The sequence below is a fragment of the Trifolium pratense genome, linkage group LG3 (genome assembly GCF_020283565.1).
Source record: "Trifolium pratense cultivar HEN17-A07 linkage group LG3, ARS_RC_1.1, whole genome shotgun sequence".
In the NCBI taxonomy this organism is placed as follows: Eukaryota; Viridiplantae; Streptophyta; class Magnoliopsida; order Fabales; family Fabaceae; genus Trifolium; species Trifolium pratense.
The window spans coordinates 23,187,524-23,210,068 of NC_060061.1; the positions used below are offsets into that span (position 1 = coordinate 23,187,524).

General features: G+C 33.4%; 2 protein-coding genes, 2 long non-coding RNA genes and 1 pseudogene across 8 annotated transcripts; 3 read left to right on the forward strand and 2 right to left on the reverse strand.

Annotated features, from left to right (window-relative positions):
* The first annotated feature begins 1,081 nt into the window (after nt 1-1,081).
* On the forward strand, nt 1,082-1,747 carry LOC123914799 (albumin-2-like). Its single transcript, XM_045965973.1, has one exon. It carries the CDS (start codon nt 1,082-1,084, stop codon nt 1,745-1,747), a length of 666 nt encoding a protein of 221 aa, XP_045821929.1.
* A 7,593-nt stretch (nt 1,748-9,340) lies between these two features.
* LOC123914800 (albumin-2-like) lies at nt 9,341-9,712 on the forward strand. The gene has a single exon (XM_045965974.1). The coding sequence runs from the start codon at nt 9,341-9,343 to the stop codon at nt 9,710-9,712; it is 372 nt and encodes a 123-aa protein (XP_045821930.1).
* Nucleotides 9,713-11,985: 2,273 nt separating this feature from the next.
* Nucleotides 11,986-13,071, forward strand: LOC123913054. Its single transcript, XR_006811550.1, has 2 exons — nt 11,986-12,183; nt 13,029-13,071. It is a non-coding gene; the product is annotated as an uncharacterized LOC123913054 (long non-coding RNA).
* A 1,769-nt stretch (nt 13,072-14,840) lies between these two features.
* LOC123913045 lies at nt 14,841-17,790 on the reverse strand. Of its 5 annotated transcripts, XR_006811528.1 has the most exons (12): nt 17,754-17,790; nt 17,434-17,567; nt 16,786-16,883; nt 16,479-16,635; nt 16,328-16,386; nt 16,140-16,231; nt 15,979-16,056; nt 15,769-15,850; nt 15,612-15,680; nt 15,445-15,515; nt 15,327-15,372; nt 14,878-15,136 (listed from the first exon to the last, which is right to left on the reverse strand). It is a non-coding gene; the product is annotated as an uncharacterized LOC123913045 (long non-coding RNA). The 5 variants fall into 5 exon arrangements; XR_006811527.1 differs by lacking the exon at nt 15,769-15,850 and having other exon boundaries at nt 15,612-15,728; XR_006811530.1 differs by lacking the exon at nt 15,612-15,680.
* A 3,945-nt stretch (nt 17,791-21,735) lies between these two features.
* On the reverse strand, nt 21,736-22,334 carry LOC123913040 (annotated as a pseudogene).
* Between the last annotated feature and the right edge of the window lie 211 nt (nt 22,335-22,545).

Here is a 22,545-nt window from a genome sequence, read left to right on the forward strand (position 1 = left end):
GAGAATAAAACAACACCAGACGAAGAAATCACAAAAGAAAAAACTCAAATTAAACCTAAAATTATATGTAAATCACTTATTGAATCGGAAAAAAAAATCAAGAGAGGTGATTCCGGATCAAAATTGATCCTAAATTATTCCTCTCTAATTACCAAAAAAAAGAAGATGAGAAATTAGGGTTAAGAGTGTGGCGCTGAGTTTTAACATAATTATATATTGTCATTTCTTATTGTAGTATAATTTAGTTTAATTTTTTTATAAAATATATAATGACTCACTTCTGTTGGTCAAAATTTAATATATCTATTGAGCATTTTAAATTTAACTTATTTAATTAGTATTTTACTAAGATGGTTTATAGAAACATTTTTTTTACATCATGGTTTATAGAAACTTAACTAAGTTATTAACGTGGTTTAATTCATTTCAATTTATAAACTATAATAGATAATATGCAATAAACTATAATAATAATAATAATAATAATAATAATAATAATAATAATAATAATAATAATAATAATAATAATAGCGTTAAAGCAAACTCTTTTTCTTCATATTTAGTTTGAACAAAGTAAGCTGTCCCCATGAGCTTAGCTCAATTGGTTGGGACATCAGCATTTTATATGCAGGAGCCAGGGTTCGAACCCTGGACACTCCACTTATCCATCTTTAAAGGTGGAATTTCAAGCCACTAGGCTACCTGACCAAAAAAAAAAAAAAAAGTAAGCTAAGCATGGATAAATATTTTTTAGTATGAACAAAGTAAGCATTCACACATGGTTTTCATAGCATTAACATTCACACATGGTTGTTAGAGGAAATTCTTTTTCTTCATTTTTAGTTTGTCCAAACTAAGGATGGATAAACATTTAGACTTTAAACAAACAATATGAGATTAATTATATGCTACATGTTTCCCTTATTATAATTGTTTATAGCCACTTACCCTTTAATTAATCAAATGCCACATCTATATAAACAGAGGCGCCATTCACAAATTTAAACAAAAACACAATTCATCCATATCCTTCCATATATACCTTGAAATAAATAATCCTTCGATTAGAAGAAGAAAAAAAATGACAACTCCCCTTGTAACCGCTGCATTTCGTTCATCTCAGCGTAATCAATGTTACGTGTTCAATAATGAAAAGTATGTGGTTTTGGATTATGGTAGAGGATTTGATAAGAAAACTAGAGTTATTGGTGGTCCAATTCATATTGCTGATGGATTTCCAATGTTTGCAAACACCCCATTTGCAATTGGAATTGATGGTTCCTTTGACAATGATGGAAATGACACATTCTTTTTCAAAGGAGATCAATGTGCCAAAGTAGACTTCGCTCCAGATACCGGAGATTCCAGATTACTTATGGGTCCTATTTCAATCACATCCATGTTTCCTGATCTCAACGCAAACACACCGTTTGCGACGGGATTAAATGCTGCAATGAGGTCCAACACTGGGAAAATTGTATTTTTATTCAGTGGACCTCAGGTCGGCTCCTTCGATTATGAGACAAGGCGTCTCGTGCAAACTAGAAGCATTTCCGATGCATTTCCTCAATTTGTTGGTACAGCCTTTGAATTCGGACTTGATGCAGCTTTTAATACTCACGATAGGAATGAAGTTTACATTTTCAAAGGAGAATACTATGCACATTTCAATCTTGTAACTAGTGAGTTTATTGGTTTTATCAGGAAAATCCGTACTGAGTGGCCTGCTCTTAAGCGCATAATATAATATATCATCATGCATGCATGCATGCATGCAGAAAATCATGCTATTTAAATTTTTCAACTCAATGTAATGTCATGAGTATGTGTGTGCTAATAAGTGTGCTAGGCTAGCTAGCTAGATCTTGCTAGTTTGCCGCACATCTTGTGGTTTTTTATATCTTGTTTTCTTCATGTTTTATTTTACGACATCAATGTAAGATGTGTGTGGTTGTTTGGTTTCTTTTGTTATTTGTAATAAATATGTCACTCGATTTACTTTCCATTTGTTCTTAGTAAGACATACATATAAATTTTTCACCTAAACCACCACTTAATTATTTGTCTCGATTTACCCACGACTAAACCTATTTGTTGGGACAAATTTATTCACAGCTTTGTTGTCGGTACGTAATATATCTAATTAGATTATGCTATTTTTGCTTCACAAATTACCAACTATAATGTCACTTATTTGTCATAATAATGATATAATTTACCAAAATTTAATAATTTTTATATAACTTCAATCCAGTTTGACATAAATAAATTACATCAACCCAGAGTCTCAAAATAAAACATAATTTAATAATAATTTAGGTCTAGGATGTCGACAAAGAGTCATCCATCTTGTCAGATGATCATCTTCCTCATAGCTAGTCTCGATGACCATGGTGTTAGTCACTCCAAATTCCTTGTTCCTTGATTTGATGTTCGACGATCCTCCTGTGTAACTCGAGCATCATCCTCTACAGCCTTTGCAAATGACAACTGTTTACCTAAAACGGAGAGCATCTTGACTCCAACTGTGCAACATTTGAGCATTATATGCGAGTAGAAATTTTCTCCATTTCTTAAAAGAAATGGATATGGACAATGCAATTACCAAAGTTTAGGTGTATAAATATTAAAATAATATCAACAATTCTCAAAAAATCATATTTATAGTTTATACCCTTGATTTACTTCAAAACTATAATAATAGACATTACCATTTTTTTAGGAAAGGGAGATGATCCCTACTCATTAAATGCGAACATAACTAAAAAATCAGACATTCAGAATTGAAAGGACACTTTCGTTGACTGTTGACTTATGTCCTACGCGTTTGTAATGAGGTGTGACACACGATATGAATGCATTTCAAGACGTATAAAGCTAGAGATAAGCTTATCAATTGGTACACACCGGTATAATTCGGTCTCTAAATCTAACACTAAAAGCAATTTTTTAGTAGTGTAAAAAATTAAAATTATCACTTAAAATATGGGGCACCAATCTCATAATTTCGACAACGCCTAAAATCTTAAGGACGACCGTGATTGCAGGAACCATAAAAACAATTTTTAAAATTGGAGACAAAAAACCAACTTTTAAATTTTTTGTTTTTTATAAGGTTTGGATTTTAAAAATATTTGTTTAATGGATAAATAGTGAAATTATTTTTTTAAGCAGTTCATAAATTGATAAATGTAAACGAATTGTGAACCGATTTTAAACCAAACCAAAACGATTTTAAAATTTAATTAGTGTTGTACTCTCTTCGTACCACAATATATGTCGTTTTGACACTTTTACACATATTAAGAAAGGTAATTAATATCTTTTATATTATAAGCTTGTATACACAAGCAAACTCTAAACCCTAATTTGTTTTCCCTATTTTCCCTCCATTTTATCTTGCAATTTTTATTAAAAAATAATACAATTTTGTCTTGACTATGATTCGAACCCGCAATCTTTCAATGCAAAGCAATATTTCCAACCATTATGGCAAGTATATCAATTGCGATTAAAATTATGTGCAATAATTGACAAGCACCATCAATTTTAAAAGTATATCATATCAAAATTATTGTTGACTATATTATTCATCGCGAAATATTTTTATGTCTTTCCTGATCAATATTTTTTTTCTACCGGATCATAAATTTAGAGAATAATTATCTTGTGAGATTTGGAAAGTTATTATCACGTGTAATTTAGAAAGTTATTATCAAACTCAATTCTGCTAAATTATTTTTTTTTGCAATACAACCAAACACAACCATAGTCATGTCACTAATCACATTCATTATTTTGATTTTAACATTGTAGATTTAATATTAACTGATGATCAATTGATACAATATGCACTAGCAGACCAATTGTGATTTAAATTATGTCCACAAAGTGTTAAGCTCCATCAACTTTCATAGGAAAGATTTCATACGACAATTAAGCACCATCAATTTTTATTGCACAATTTAAACAATTAAAAACCGATAATCTCTTATATTATAAGCTTGCCAACATAAGCTAACCCTAAACCAAATTTTTTTCCCTCTCATTTTCTCTTTCTTTTTATTGCAACTTTATATTAAAAAAATACAAATTGTCATCGAACCTGCATCTCTTACTTACAATAAAACCTTTCTACCGCTAAATCATGTGCTTCAATTATGAAAAAATTTAGGAATCCTAATATGCTAACCCTGTTTTCAATAAATTTGAATGGCGGAATTAATCACAATTTTTATTTATTTATGGATGTCTACTTAAGTTTATGTTCTTGATTATGTCTTTAATTTTTTTTTAACCTTTAATTATCATCAATTTTTTAACCTTTAGTTATCAGCAATTTTTTTTTAATAAGTAAACAAAACGATGGGGTTCCAAAATTATTTAAAAAATATATAAAATATAAAATAAGCACATAAACAAATATAGAATAATTAGTCCATGAAATTCCCTATACTACTGTTATTGAAAATGCTCTTAAAATTTTTGTATTTTATTTTTTATTATTACATATTACACCTAATTAGACCCATGCACCGCATGGGTCAAAGTTCTAGTTGTATGGAAAAGAGAAATTATGAGTTGATTTACAAAATTGTCCTTCATTTATGGTATGTAAAAAATAAATTGAATAATTGAAAGAAGAGAGTAATAAATAGTTAAGGGTATAATAGAAAAAATAACATTAAATACTTCATTGATAATATAAAGCGACATATATTATGGTACAATTTTTTTTCCCAAAGTGACATATATTGTGGTACGGAGAGTGTACGAAAATGGTTTAAGTATTAATGTGGTTTAATTCATTCAGTTCAATTTATGAACTATGAGCCCCTTAAATGAGTACGTATATGTATTTATGGATCGAGGACATTTTTGCAAACGGACCACTGATTGGAATTCAATATGCCTAATACAATAAGTCAACAATAATTTACTTTAATTTTTCTTTTATAAAATATATTTAGTTTTAAATTTGCAATTTGCTCTGCATATATAATGACCCACTTCTCTTGGTCATTATTTAATATATCTGTTGAGCATTTAAAATTTAACTTATTTAAGTTGTTGACTTATTAATGTGTTGTTTAAAGAGACTATTAATTGAGCATTTTGTCCACAAAAAAAAAAATTAATCGAACAAGTGGAATTTGACGTGTTATTGTGTGGTCAACTTAAAAGTCCCGTTTTTTTAGTCAAAAAAAAAATAAATTTAAAAGTCCCGCAATAATCTATATAACATTTTTGGAAATATAACTTTGAAATATTAACTGGCGGACATGGTTAAATTCTCTTGTTTGAAATAGTTTCTTTGTCGGAACTTTAGTCACTTGTGTTCCTACTCCTACGAGTTCGAGGTTCATTATGTGATTTGCTGGTACAAATAGTGTTCTTGGAGGTTATGGTTTCGGTCATTTTGGAAACAAGTGTCTTTCCTTTTTCACTTGTTCAGGTTGACATAGGATTTGTTGGTATACTGCTTTTCGCGTAACGCTTTTTTTTTCTAAGTTTTTTGTGGTGGTGTGGTTAGCCCTAGTTTATCCTAGGTTTTGCTGCTTCTCGATCTCTTGCTCAGTCGTACCCTTTAGAGGGTGTCTCTATTATCCTTTTCCTATGATTTGTATGAAGTTATAGGAGATGAACTTATAACAAATAAGCTTTAAGCAATAAGTTGCAGTAATAGCGTTATTTGTATGAAGTTATAGGAGATGAACTTATAGTAGATAAGCTTTAAGCAATAAGTTGTAATAATAGTGTTAGCATTCACACATGATTGTTAGTGGAAACTAATTAAGAAATTATGGTAGACGATGATGGTCTTTAGACATACTAACTGATTTGGTGTGTCTAAAGATTCATTGATGCCCTCTAATCTTTTTGACTTATAATTTTTTTTTAATGATAAATATATTATATATAAACAAAAGCATTACAAGAGAAAGTTCAAGAAAATAAAAAGGTATCATGTACCAAAAAAAAAAAAGTATCAGAAGTACACTCCATGAGAAGCTTACAATCTCTATCGTAACATAGGAAAACAAAAAAGGAAATAAAATTACAAAGAAACAAGGAGGCACCACTATCAAATTAAACTAGAGCCTCTAAAATGCACCAGCACTAGAACAAAAATACACCTCAAAATGAGACATACAAGGATCAACCATAGGTAGGACAAATCAACAAGAGACCGCCTTCAATCCTCCTGACCTATATATCGAGATCCAACTTGACTCCTCCAAAACTCTAAAGGTTCCAGCTTAAAGTAGGGTATCCACCCAATTAATAAAAGGAATAGGGGAAGTAAGAGTTTTTTTCCTAAAAACCATTTACAAGATAAACTTTTCACTCTATCTACTCCCTCCGTCCCAAAATGAGTGAGTTAGTTGACTGTTTCACATATGTCAATGTGTAGCTTTAACCATTAATATATTTAATTGTATAATAGTAACAATTATAAAAGAATTGATATTTTGAAAATACTCATCGAACTGAATCTAACATCTCATATGTTAATATTTATTTTAACTTATTACTCCATTCGGTCCTATATATAAGAAACTTTTTACTTTTTAGATTCCTTGGAGAATGAGTGTATTTAGACTATATAATTGTCTAGATATATCAATTTCACAATGAATCTAAAAAATTAATTTTTTCTTATAAATAGGACCGGATGGAACAATAGAAAAATATAATAAAAATAATATGTATGAATATGCATAATGTCAACTGTTTCACTCATCGTATGACAAATGGAGTATAAGACAAGATTTTTATATTAACTTATTTACATGACGTTTATACATGACGTGTATTATGATGACCAACTTCCCTTGGTTCTGTTGGTCATACTTCAATATCATTGACTTTATATTTAATGAATTTTTATCGGTGACTTTACAATGTGTTGCTTAATGTGGCCAATCGAGCATATTTGCATTTCTTGAAATATTTTATTTAAGAGTTTGTTAGGAGATATACTAAAATAGAAACTCAACATTTAAGTATACAAGAAATTTAATGTTTCAAAAGTTAAAATGCACAAATTAATATTTAATATATTTAATTATTATATTTTTGTTATTTAGATTTATTTAAATATATTTGCTATTTATTTATAGATAAGGAGAAGCTCCCCAGCACGTCTGAAGTGTGCATGTGTAATCACGGAGCTTGTCAAGTGGCACACCTATGCAGATCTGAGCATTAAATGCGGGCGGAGATTTTCTCTATTTTTTTTAAAAAATAGACGATACAATTATTAAAGTTTTGTTAAAATATAATACAATAATATCAATAATATCTTTGATTTACTTCAAAACAATAATAATCAACATTTCCATTTCATTTCGGAAATGGAGAGGATCTCTACTCATTAAATGGGCACATAACTAAAAAATCAAACGTGCAAAATTCAAAGGACACTTTGTTTGTTGAATGCTGACATATGTCCTAGCCGAGATATGAATGCAGTTACACTTTCAAGAGGTATAAAGCTGGAAATAAGCTTATCAATTGTACACACTAGTATAATTCGGCCTCTAAAGTGTCCAAAATAATCTGGTCTCTAAATCAAATACTAAAAGCGAATTTTTTAATAGTTTAAAAAATTAAAATTATCACTTACAAAAAATATCGGGCAGCAATTTCATAATTTCGAGGGCGCCTAAAATCTTAAGGACGACCATGATTGTGGGAACCATAAAAACAATTTTTAAAATTGGACATAAAAAACCAACTTTTAAATTATTTGTTTAATAATGGATAAATAGTGAATTTTTTTTTTTTAAGCAGTTCATAAATGTAAACCTATTGGGAACCAATTTTAAACCAAATTAAAACTATTTTAAAATTTAGTTAGTATTGTACTAAAATGGTTTATAGAAACTTAATTGAATTGTCTCATGAGTTTAACATAGTTGGTAGGATATTGCATTATATATGTAGGGGGCGAGATTTGAACTCCGGTCATCCCACTTATCCATCTTACGGGTGAAATTTCTAGGTTGACAAATAAAAAAACTTAATTAAATTATTGATGTGCTTTAATTCAGTTCAATTTATAAACTATATATGATAACCTCTTTTTAACTTTTTTATAATCAAAATAGAATTTCAACCCTTGCAATTCACAAATACCTTTAAATGTTATGTAAGCAAACTAAAGGGTTATTACCTATGAAGCACGTCCGACAAAGACACCGCTACACGACACAGATACGGACACCGCGACACGACACAGACACGGACACCGCGACACCGCTAATGTAAAAAATATAGGACACTGACACCGCTACATATTTATAAAAGATATAAATTAAGAGTCAAAATATATACATGTAAATCTAAGTTAAGCAAATTATTTTTTTAAAAAAAAATTAAAATAAGATATGATATTATTTTACCTTTATTTATCCATCTATTTTTGAAAAAGCTAAAAATATTGTAATTAAAATGTAATATTTTCAATCACTCATTGATTAATATTGTTGTTTCGACACATTTTAACTCTTGTAGATATGTGTGATATGTGCCTAAGGAGAGTATAAACAAAGAAAAAACAAATTTTTTTGGGACACTTGTCCGACACGTGTCGTACGAGTGTCTTTACAGGTGTCGGACACCAATCAAAGGAGTGTCGAAATTAAATTTTTTTGGACACCGATCTGATCCATCTGACACGTGTCGTATGAGTGTCATACGAGTATCGGACACCGACACGTGTCGGACGCCGCAATACGTCTAATCATAGAGGTGTTGTGCTTCCTAGGTTTTTACACCAATCAACATAACCCGTTAAATTAATGAGTACGCGTATTTATGGATCGAGTACATTTTTGCAAAAGGACCACTTATTGGAATTCAATATGCCTAATACAATTGGTCAACATAATTTTATTTTTTTTACGAAAAAAACAACGATATTCATTCATTCAAATCGACATAGTACATCAATCGAAATCATTACATATTCAAATTTACTAAAAACTAAAAAAGATGAATCTGCAAACAAGCTCACAGCATCCGAGTTAATAGCATAAAAATGACAACTCCACTTGTTACTGCTGCATTTCGTTCATCTCAGTGTAATCAATGTTACGTGTTCAATGATGAAAAGTATGTGGTTTTGGATTATGGTAGAGGATTTGATAAGAAAACTAGAGTTATTGGTGGTCCAATTCATATTGCTGATGGATTTCCAATGTTTGCAAACACCCCATTTGCAATTGGAATTGATGGTTCCTTTGACAATGATGGAAATGACACATTCTTTTTCAAAGGAGATTAATGTGCCAAATTAGACTTCGCTCCAGATACCGGAGATTCCAGATTACTTATGGGTCCTATTTCAATCACATCCATGTTTCCTGATCTCAACGCAAACACACCATTTACGACAGGATTAAATGCTGCAATGAGGTCCAACACTGGGAAAATTGTATTTTTATTCAGTGGACCTCAGGTCGGCTCCTTCGACTATGAGACAAGGCGTCTCGAGCAAACTAGAAGCATTTCCGATGCATTTCCTCATTTTGTTGGTACAGCCTTTGAATTCGGACTTGATGCAGCTTTTAATACTCACGGTAGGAATGAAGTATATATTTTCAAAGGAGAATACTATGCACATTTCAATCTTGTAACTAGCGAGTTTATTGGTTTTATCAGGAAAATCCTTACTGACTGGCCTGCTCTTAAGCGCATAATATAATATATCCTCATGCATGCATGCATGCGGAAAATCATGTTATTTAAATTTTTCAACTCAATGTAATGTCACGAGTATGTGTGTGCTAATAAGTGTGCTAGGCTAGCTAGCTAGATCCTGCTAGTTTGCCGCACATCTTGTGGTTTTTTATATCTTGTTTTCTTGATGTTTTATTTTACAACATCATGTAAGATGTATGTGCGTGTGGTTGTTCGGTTCCTTTTCTTATTGTAATAAATATGTCACTCGATTTACTTTCCATTTGTTCTTAGTAAGACATACATATAAATTTTTCACCTCAACCACCACTTAATTATTTGTCTTGATTTACCCACGACTAAACCATCAATAATATTACCCGCAATTAAACCATCTATGATGTTTGTGTTTTTTTGGCACAACTTTACCCATAACTTAGCCGTTGGCAATATATCTAATTAGATTATGCTATTTTTGTTTCACCAATGTGCAGATGTGTTGGCCAACTTTGGTTGTTCCTTGAATGAAGACATTTATTTTATGAGACTTGTCCGAGTCAAGTTAGTCACTTGTTAGCAGATGATGTTATAGGGGTTGAGATTCCTCGGTTGACTTAATTTGGTGTAGTGCTCCTTTTCTTTTTCTGGGCTTAGGCCTTGTATGTAATAAAAAAAGATTCGCAGGAAAGACAGTAGGTCACTATTGGACACGCTTAAAAATGATCTGACTTGTTAGCATGTTCATTTAGCTTTATCATCCGACTTATCTTAAGTAAATTAAATAACTAATTAATAGGACTACACACAATTTGTCTGTACAAGTGACTTAAAGGATCAGTAGAGATATAAAAGAATTTAGCCATGTTGATAAGTGTTAAATGGTATTGAAGATGGGGAGGATTGTGCATAAATTAACTCACTTTGTGTTGGAGTGCAAAAGAAATGTCAAGGAGAGTAATGGTCAAATAATTAAGGATACCGACCAGTTGCCGGTATAATAAAGGATCCGACAATAGGTCTCCCTCATCACGGCAATATTTTACATTAACCTCAATAGGAGTATCAACTGGATTGGCTAAAGTTAAACCCGCCAAAGAAATCAAGTTTTTAGTATATTTATATTGATGGAGAAAAATTCCCTTAGAATCGCAACAAACCACAAGGCCTAAAAAATAGTGAAAATCACCAAGATCTTTCGTATTAAAAGAATGCTGGAGCTGGTGTTTAATGCGTTGAATTGCAGCATGATCAGAACCAGTAATAATCATATCATCAACATAGATAAGTAGAAGAACAATACCGGTTGTCGTGCGATGAATGAACAAGGAAGAGTCAAATTAACTTTTAGTAAAAGAAAAACCAATAATAGTTATAATGGTCTATGTCAGTACGCTACTGTGTAAGATTCATAGCCCATTCCAGCAAGATGTTATATGTTGGAAGACTCTTCCTCAACTTGACTCAATAAGTCTTGAAATGATGGTTGGTTCAAATATGATATTGGGATCACAAACTGCTTATGTTTCTTTCCAACATAGCCCTTTATCACTTCTGCAGATTTTGATGCTGTTTGGTTGGCAGTTAACGATGCCCGTCAAATAACATTTAAACGGAAACCCATTTTTGGTGATTGTTTGAAGGAGAAGAAAAGACTCAACAGAGAAAAGATATAAAAAACTTTAGAAGGATGTAACTAACACCTGAGGATGCCAATGATTTGTGGTGTGTTTGAAGGCAATTTGTAAGTATATTTATAGTTATTTAGGTTCTTTGGAATTCTAAATCCAAGCTAAATTATTGTTTGAAAGAGTTAAAAGGGTATGATGATATAGCATGTGATGTCTTAAGATTGTACCCCACCCTTTCAAGGGCAACCTCATATTTGTTTATGCATTAACTAGCATTTCATAATTGTGTAAACATTCTTTATTATGATGATAGTGTTGATGTCCGTCTTGTATCTACCTAACGAACTGTATGGTAATGGATCATAGACATTACCCTTTCTTTAAGGGGAGACATTATCTACCATGCAATTAATCTGACATTGACACTTGAGAAAGTCCTCCAAAACTGTATGGTAATGGATCATAGACACTTGCCTTTGTTCAAGGGGAGACATTATCTACCATGAAATTAATTTGATGTTGAAACTTGAGCAAGTCCTCCAAAACAACACCATGTGATCTCTCACATGTAATTGTTTCCATAGCTTCCATAACTAACATCCATCACATGGTCCTCCTTCAACTTGCCGACTGTTTGTTACATATCCTTTCATCTATATATATTCATAGCTGCAGGCATTTAGAATCAACACAAATCATTCACATCCCAACACATTTGAAGTTCTAAAGCTTTTTAGATTAATCTCTTCTTTTCAACACATACAGAAATGGGTTTTCGTTTACCTAATATCATCAGATCAAAGGCATCATCTTCAAAAGGTGTCCCAAAGGGATATCTAGCTGTGTATGTAGGAGAGCAAATGAAGAGGTTTGTGATTCCCATATCATACTTGAACCAAATCTCATTTCAAAACTTACTGAACCAATCTGAGGAACAATTTGGATATGACCATCCAATGGGTGGTATCACTATTCATTGCAGAGAAGATGTTTTCTTAGAAATCACTTCTAGTTTGAATTAGATAACTGCTAACTCTCTGTCGATATCACAATACTGACATAGATATATGACCAATTTTGTAGTAGTAGTTTCTCACCTTCAAAAGATTGTCTATTTTGTTGTTATTAGACTTGGTTGTGCAAAAGTTCATCTCAATGAGAAAATATTGATTATAACTATTACTGTGTTTCTCTGTGCTTAAATATCAATCTGAAAATCAAAGACTCTATTTGCTAAATGTTCAGTTTAGAAAATAAATGAAGCATTGATTCCCTCTGCTGCAGAAAAATGGAAAGTTAAAAGTAACATTCATGATTTAATGATCATAAATGAAGTATTTATTGAACAAAAAAACTATGCAGAGAAAAACATAGTTATTGAATAAGAACTTAGATAACAAAAATTATGGTTTATGAAATAATGATATTTTTTTTTTTTGCTAAGGAAAAAGAAACTTATATTAAAATGCCTACGCAGAAGAATTGCATGAATGTAAAACAATACAAAAAAGAAATCAAAGAGAGTTAAACCTAAAACTATCTCAAGATTCCCACACAACAAAGCACCAAATTCTGCCACCGTTTGTCTGTGTCTTGTATAGAAGTATAATCTGTGTCTTTAAAATAGTATTTTGAGAAATAAAAGCAACAAATTATCTTTTCAACGCGCTGAAAGAAATAACTATTATTGTGATTGGTTTTATTTTTCCACAGTTGGAACGTGTTGTAACCTGGAAGCCACACTTTGGAGTGGCTAGTCAAGAAATCCAATGCAAAAATGAGATTTGGTTCTTAGATTCTGGACGTAGTAACCATATGACAGGACAAAAAGATTGGATGTTTGAATTTGATGAAAAATTTAGGGATTCAGTCAAACTGAGTGATGGTTCAAAAATGGTAGTCATGGGGAAAGGGAAGGTGAAATTGAACATCAATAACATTACTTATGTCATCAGTAATGTGTATTATGTGCCTGGTCTGAAAACAAATCTCCTGAGCATTGGTCAGCTTCAACAAAAATCTATCACAATCATCTTCGAAAAAGATTTGCGCAAGGTCTTCCATGATGACAAAGGGTTGTATTCACTACACAGATGTCAAATAATAGAATGTATGTGGTTTATGCACTTGTGCTAATTCCTATGTGCCTAAAAACTGATAAGCAAGTAGACACACAATTATGGCATAACAGATATGATCACTTGAGCTTTAAAGGTTTAAATACCTTGTCTCAGAAGAAATTGGTAAGATGGCTACCTGAATTTGAAGAAATAGAAAAAAAAACCTGTGTAGATTGCTTGGCTGACAAGAAACACAGAGATTCAATTCCAAATCAAGCAAATTGGAGGGCTAGTGAAAAACTTGAATTAGTTCATTCTGACATTTGTGGACCCATAACTCCTCAATCAAATGGTGGAAACAGGTACCAAGGTTTTAAATTGCGGTTGCGGTCGTGGATGCGGTTGCGGTTGCAGGTATTGCGATTGCGGCTAATGCGGACACTGCGATGCAATTGCGGCCGTTGCGGTGTGAAATAATTTTTTATCCGCCCAAACACAGAAAAAATACTATAATTATGGTAATTCCTTATATATCTTTTACTTATAATTCTATATAAATTTTAATTCATTTTTAAGTCATCGAGACATAAGAAGACGGAAACTCTAAAATGAAAGGACATAAAGGAAAAAATAAAGGTGAGATTCTCTGAATTTTTACGAAAAGGAATATTGGATTGAACCGTTGCGGCCGTTGCAGTCAAAACTCCGTTGTGTTGCGGTGAAATGCTGTTGCGTTGCGGTTGCGTTGCGGCATCACGTGTGATTTCACTAGTGCAGAAAGGAGATACAACTACTGGCCAAACAGACTTTCTACTACTGGCCGCGGCCAGTAGTAAATGCAGTCGACGTTGTAAGTACAACTTTCCACGTCGGGTATTTTTATACCCGTCGTGGTATGTGTAGTTTCTTCTGTAATTATTATTTAATATTATGGGGATTCCACGTCGGTTTTTACAAATACCCGTAGTGGTATGTATGAGATTCCACTACGGGTATTTACAATATCAGTAGTGGTATGTATGGTTTCCAGTTTTTTTTTTTAAGAATTGGGGATTCCACTACGGGTATTTACAAATACCCGTAGTGGTATGTATGAGATTCCACTACGGGTATTTACACATATCCGTAGTGGTATGTATGGTTTCCAGTTTTTTTTTTTTTTTTAAGAATTGGGGATTCCACTACGGGTATTTACGCATACCCGTAGTGGTATGTATGGTTTCCAGTTTTTTTTTTTTATAATTGAGGATTCCACTACGGGTCATTACTCTTACCCGTAGTGGTATGTGTAGTTTTCACTACTGATTGTTATAAATATCAGTAGTGGTATGTTAGTTTTTTTTTTTTTTTCGTTTTTTTGTAGCTTCTTGTGCATTAATTATATCGTCTACACTTTTCCGGCACATAAATTATACAACATAATTTCAAGTCACTGGTAGCTAATAACGCACAACAAAATTCAAGATATGCTATAGTTTCAATTTATTAAAATGGGCCCATGAAAAAAAGTCAAGATACAACTATAGTTTCAATTACCACACAACTGAAACTTATTAATGCCTCAATAATCAAGGCAACACAACTCCAAAATTCTACTGCCATATGTTCCTGCTACATTACTACTCCTGATCCTATAATTACACCCAATGTCATAACAAACTACACAAAAATTTGATAGTAATAAACTCAACAGATGATTTTCTTCCTGGAATTTAAACTTCTTTATTCCATTTCTGGATGATCTTGATCCCATATTCGAACCTAAAAATGCCATATTAGTAAGAGTTACAATTCTGAAAGAATCAATTAGATGTAGCAGACTAGCAGTAATAAAATGGGTGAATAGAAAGTCCTGATCACAGAAGGACTGCAAACAATATGCAAGAATATCTAGTTTTTAACTCAACTACAGGCTTTCTAAGAAATTTTAAACAGATACATTTTTGCTTACTATGTGTTCACCAGCAGTTGCTTATTTTCCAAACTCGGAGAAGGACCTGCCAAAGAAATAAGTAACTCATAATTCATATATCAAAGAGAACTAAAACCAATCTTATTTTTTAATTTACCAGTCAACTAAGGATGCATTTTCTCCATCGCGCGGAAACAAAATAGTAGGTTGTTCATGAGGCTTGTTGACCTGTTGTTTGAAAGTTCAGTTAAATTCCATCCCTACTGCAATCCAAGTGCCAAACTTATAGTAGCTTAGTGAAACTGTGAAAGTAAGATATGTAACCTTCGAAATATATATATTTCCTTCCTTAGAACCGCTACCTATGTTCAATGCATCAGGGCTAATTGCAGACTAGAATTGCATACATCGGACAGAGATAAAGTCGGGACTCGAAAGAAACTGAATGCAAAGAAAATTAGGTTACAAGCAAAATTATCACCTTCATATGAGATGATAAAGTACCACCTTCATAGGATCTTAAAGGCCCCCTTTCAAGTTGAAGTGTATTATATAGATAAATTCTACAAGGAAGAAACAGTTTAATGTTTTGTAGTGTGTTCTCTAAACCATGACTCGACTCTCAAAAATATAAATTCTACAAGGAAGAAACAGTTTAATGACTTGTGATTATATGTGATATCAGACATACCAACATAAGCAAAGAACAAGCAGTATAGTGCTGCAACAATGGGAGGGGGGATGGATGCGAATACTGCTCCAAATTTTCCTACACAGTGAAGAAAAAATAGTAAGTGTTGAAAGAAAGAAATACACTAGTTACAAACATTGCACTTGAGATTTTCAACTCACCTAAAATTGAAAAGAAAATCATAAACCCGGCGGATATTTGCACCACTCTTCGACTGCCAACACGTGTCAAAGCCAAAAGACCAGCATTTTCTCTATAAGGAAACCAAAAACACATATCTTTCATCAATAAGGATGTCAATTCCTCTTAATTAAAATGCTGTATACAAAAATAACGGCTACATTCTTACACAGATACAGAAGATCCAATGTCGGTTCCAAACAATCCTGATAACAGAATGCCAACACCCTGAAAAGAATTGATAAAATGTATAATCATCAGTGTTGACTTTAAACTACTATTGTGTATATTTAAATGCAAAGTACCAGCTACATTTGTACCTGCCAACCAATACCCCGACTAAGAATTGTTGGTGGTAATGGTGTTGCACTTGCGAACCGATAAACAACAATAAAAGCTCCACTGGACTGTTTGTAACAAATAAAACACGAGTATAAAATTTAACTCTAGTGTTTGGATAACTTTAGCTTTCTCCTCCTGCGAAAAAAATGGACTTACAATTCTCTTGTTTGAATATGATAATAATTTTTGGCTAGAACAGAAGGGCAACTTCAACCAAAATGTCAAATATGAATATTCATCTCAAAAATGTGTTTCCTTAAGTATATTTAATTTGTTAATGCTTACATTGCCACCTCCCATCTGAGGAACGAGAGAAGTAGGAATTAACACGGTTGTTCCCAGCATCACAAGATAATGTTGAAAACCAAGAAGTATGGCCTCAGCTGCATCAGAATACCCCAAAATTTAACATCAAATTTAGTATGAAAAAGAAAAGCAGATGAATCAGTCATATCTTGAACAACCTAAAGCTCAGTGAAGAAGAGGGATGATCCTTAAAGTTTAAACTATTTAGCATGATGACATGATATATGGTTTAATTTAGCCATAAAATCTATATAGTCCAATCTGAAGCTGTCGACTGCATAGTCCAATCTATATTGTGGCAACTAATGATTTCTGAACACACCAAAGAAAGCCTGATAAGGAGAAAAATCTTTTGAATTCCTAAAAAAGCTGATTATAAAAGGGAATGTTCATTTTTCTAAGTGTACCATATGATGCTAAAACTGGATGCAAGTGAAGGTTGGTATGTATATGTCTGTTCAGAACATTTTTCACATAGTTGCATTTGGAAAAGGAATATAATTTTGTTAACAATAGAAAGGGATAAAAAATAAGCTGATTGTAGAGCAAGAGTCTACGCCAGGACCCACCATAAATTACAAAAATCATACAGTAAATAAGTGTGTGCAAAGAGTGTGCGAGAGAAACCTGCAAAGTGTCTGTCCCTTTTCATTTGAACTGAGAATAAACCACAATTTTCGGACGGAAGGAGACTCAAATTGAACAAAGAAACCATCACTCTGTGCATGTTTCCATTTCCTTGATCCTTGGCCTTTCCAAACCTGCAAACACAGAATCATTTATGAGATACGCATCGATTACGATTTTGCAATTCTAACTAAATGAGCAAACAAGCAGTCCATCTGAACCACACAATTAACCGAAAAAGAATGGCCTCAAATTGAATTTACTATTAGTTATGGAAAAGATTCACCCTCAAATTTCATGTATTAAGAAATCAAAGTTACCTGTGGATAAGCAATGATCTTTTTGGCAGCCACTAAAACGAAATTGAAGAAAATGAAAATCAGCTAACGAATTAAGAGAGAGAAAAATGAAATTGAAAAATTGGAGTTGAAAATGGAACTGACCGGTTTGGGATGAGTTGAATAGACGGATTCAGGATCTTCACAGTTGAAGGATGATTTGACGGTTTCGATGATGCGTTTCCCGTATAGCTTCGATTTGGATCTTCGATTAGGATCTAGGGTTCAAGAGAGAAGCTTCGATTTGGAGCTAGGGTTCGAGATAACGAGTGAGAGAGAGAGAGAGAGGATGGCTAAGAGAAGCCGGTGCTTGGAGAAGACGGCTGAAAGTCGAGTTGATTTGAGGTTCAGTCAAGTTTGTTCATCGCGTAAGAGTGTTTGGGGTGTGAGAGCTCAGACATAAGATTGTGTTTGAATTGGGAATGAATGAATGAACAAATGAACATACTCTGCGCTATACATTCTAAGTTAAGGGATTCCACTACGGGTGAATACCAAATCAGTAGTGAAATCCAATTAAAACAAATTTCAACGTAATTACAACATTGCCACCGTGTCTACTTTTCACTACTGATTTAAGAAAACCAGTAGTGAAATCCCTTGTCTATGAACTTTTCACTACTGGTATACAAATATCCGTAGTGGAATCCTTTGGTCAAATGTATTTCACTACTGGTATTCACATACCAGTAGTGGAATCTCTTAGCCAAAAGTCCATTTTCTACTAGTGTTTGAGTTCACACCGCAATTGCGGTCCGATGCGGTTGCAGTGCTTACCGCATCCGCAATATTGCAGCCGCATCAGCTGATGCGGTCCGCAATTTAAAACCTTGACAGGTACTTTATGACATTCACAGATGACTTTAGTAGAAAGACTTGGATTTATCTGTTGAAAGAAAAATCTAGTGCCTTTGATGTTTTTAAAAGTTTTAAAGCATCAGTTGAAAAGGAATCAAATTGTGCAATACAATGTCTGAGGACTGGTAAAGGAAAAGAATACACCTCCAATGCTTTCAACAAATTTTGCAGTGATGAAGGAATCAAAAGACAGTTAACTACTACATATACTACTCAACAAAATGGAGTTTCTGAAAGGAAGAACAGAACTCTAATGAATATAGTTAGAAGTATGCTCAATGCAAGGAAGGTACCTAAGGAATTTTGGCCTGAAGCAGCAAAATCGGCCACCTATGTGATGAATAGAAGCCCAACCTTGAGTGTTAAAAACATGACACCAGAAGAAGCATGGTGTGGTGTGAAGCCATCAGTACATCATTTTAAATTTTTTGGTTGTCTAGCTCATGTGCATGTACCTGACAGCCAAAGAAAGAAGCTTGACAACAAGAGTAGAAAATGTATTTTGCTTGGAGTTAGTGAAAAATCAAAAGCATACAAACTCTATGATCCCAATGAAAAGAAAGTAACCATTAGTAGAGATGTAATCTTTGAAGAATCAAAGAGTTGGGATTGGGAGAACAAGCAATCTCAACCAGAAAGTATTGAGTCAATGGATGAATGGGCACATAGTAAGCCTAATGATGAATTAGTTCAAAATGAGCAGAATATAGAATTTGAAACTGATCAACATAATGAAAACTTGGAGGAGGTTGTGGTAGATGACACCTCAGATGATAGTGACAATGCAGAAACAACAAGGATAAAGAAGCCTCCAGGTCATCTTAGTGACTATGTGACAAGTAGTGAAGCTGAAGAAGATAATGAACCGCATAGCAGTGGTGAGAATCCAACTACTCATGATGAGGCAGTAAAACTTGAAGTCTGGAAAGCAACTATGAAGGATGAAATTGAATCCATTGAAAGAAACAACACTTGGAAACGAACATCACTACCTTCAGAATCCAATTCAATTGGGGTGAAAAGGATTCATAAGACAAAATTCAATGAAAAGGGAGAAATTGAGATGATGAGGCATTTTCTTGGAGTAAAAGTAATCCAAGTCACTAATGGAACCTTCATGAATCAACTTAAATGTGCAAATGAGATATTGGTCAAGATTGGAGTGGAAAATTGCAACAAACTATGTAGTCCCACTGTACCTGGTTGCAAGTTAGTCAATAATGAAAATGGAAGAACTATTGATGCATCATCTTACAAACGGATGGTAGGTTGCCTAATGTACTTGCTTGCTTCAAGACCTGACTTAGCTTACTCTGTGTTCTTGGTAGCTAGGGCCATGGATAGACTTACTGAGATACATGTTGCAGCAATAAAGAGAATTATGAGAGACTTGAAGGGAACTCTTAGCTATGAAATACTATACAAAGCTGATGATCACGAGTGTATGTGTCTCAAAGGGTGGAGTGACTGTGATTATGCAGGAGATCGAGATGATAGAAAAACCTCTTGTGCTTGTCAAGAAAATTGGTTGAGAAATGTATTGAATCATAGGAAGCTAATGCAAGAAAGGAGCACTGTGATTTACCTCCTTAAAGATCTCACTAAGGATGGCATAATTGAGCTAGTCTACTGCAAATCTGAGGATCAACTTGCAGAGAACATGAAATTAGAATCTTCTGTAAACTCATAAGTGAGTTAGGTATGGTTGATTTAGTGTGTTTTAAACTGAATAATGTCTGTTTTGTTGTAATATTCAGTTTAAGGGAGGGTATGTTAGGACAGATGCTGCACACAATGTTAGTACATTGTGTACTGCTGGTTGTTAGGACTGATAGTGTACATAGGGCCTTAGCCAAGTGTGTGTGTAAGTGCTTGTGTAACAAGCTAGTACTTGTAAAGTCTATATAAGGCATTTGTCTATCATGAATAATATACGGATCACACCTTTTACCCAACAAAAACAATAAACAAAAAACGAAGAGAACTGCGGCAGCTACGGTTTCGGAAAAGATTCCAAAACAAACACGACCAAACGGAAAACAAACGATTTCAAGAGCGAACCAATGGGGTATCGCTGAACGAAGCCAAGATGAGCAATATCACAGGTTTGATCGAACCTTATGATACCATGTCAGGAATTATAGCTTGATGCCTTTCTTCATTGTATTGCTTCTATATATAATAGCGTGAGCATTTACAACTATTGATTACAAATACTCTATGTTTGATTTACTGGTCTATTCTAGGAAAGGAAATATATACAATCAAGGACAACCAAATTATTCCCTTATTAACATCTTGTCGATGTTTGGTTTCAAGTGTGAGTGGTTAAGTCCCACATCAATTATATATAGGAAGAATGTTGGGTTTATAAGAGAGGTGACCCATTAACCTAATACCTTAAGGTTTTGGGTTGGGATGTGGCGTCTCCCTCTCTTGTGGTCCTGGAGCATTGGTTCATTGTTTCTCACGAGCTCCCCCGGACTCCCCCCAACTCTGGTATCAGAGCCTAGGTTCGGCTTGGTGGGGGGAGCAGGAGGGGATCCTGGTTTGGATCAACTATAGTATGTGGGGGAACTCACACTTGGGGGAGAATGTTGAGTTTCAAGTGTGAGTGGTTAAGTATGTATGGGAAGAATGTTGGGTTTATAAGAGAGGTGACCCATTAACCTAATACCTTAAGGTTTTGGGTTGAGATATGGCGTCTCCCTCTCTTGTGGTCCTGGAGCATTGGTCCATTGTTTCTCCCGAGCTCCCCGGGACTCCCCAACACCTTAGAGTGGCTAGTCGATGTACCGTGGAGGCCAATAGACGTGTACACTATTGATTTGTTAAATTTGTGCAGTTCAGGTGGATTGTCGTTTCATGTATAAAGCTCAAAATTTGTTTAGTTTCATCAATTTCAATTTAACATATCAGAGCATAAAACTCAAAATTCTTTAGATGCAGTTCCAAATAGTTTATGCCTGATACTTATCTTTGATTGTGGAAAATTATTTTAGTTATGCAATGATTGGATATAATTTCTACTGTGAAATTTATGAGGACTTGAAAATTGTAACTGATAAGTATCGAAGTAACACATTACACAGGAAAAATAGGGTAATATTTTTGAAGTAAAAAATATTTATGTTATCCAGATTGTAACTTTTCTTCATTCCCAAGAAAGGGTAATATTTACAAGTAAAAATTATGCCTATTGTAAAAAAATGTCTCAACTAATCTAGTCTATCTCGGTACGCTACAGTGTAGGGTTAATTCATAGCCCATTCAAGCAAGAAGTTATATGTTGGACGACATCTTCAGTGCAAGGAATGGTAAGGCCACCCATTGGGTGGTCATATCCAAATTCTTCTTCAGCTTGACTCAACAACTCTTGAAATGAAGGTTGGTTCAAGTAACACACAGGGACTACAAACCGCTTCTGTTTCTCTCCAACATACACTGCTACATAGCCCCTTGGTACTTCTGCTGATTTGGAAGCCGCTTTGCTAGCAGTTAATGATGCCCATCGAATAACATTTAACCGGAAACCCATGTTTTGTGTTTGTTTGAGGGAAGAACAAACTCAATATAGAGCAAATATATCAAAACTTTTAGAAGAATTTAACTAAAACTTGAGGATGCCAATGACTTGTGTTGTGTTTGAAGGCAATTTGTATGTATATTTATAGCTATTTAGGTTCTCTGTAAACTCAATTACAACCTAAATTATTGTTTGAAAGATTTAAAGGGTAAGATAATATAACATGTGGTGATGTCTTAAGTTTGTACCCACACCATTTCAATTACAACCTATATTTTTTCATGCATAACTAGTACATCATAATTGTGTAAACATGCTCTAGACATGTTTTCTTCATTATGACAGTGTTGATGTTCATCTGATATCTGCCTAACAAACTGTATGGTAATG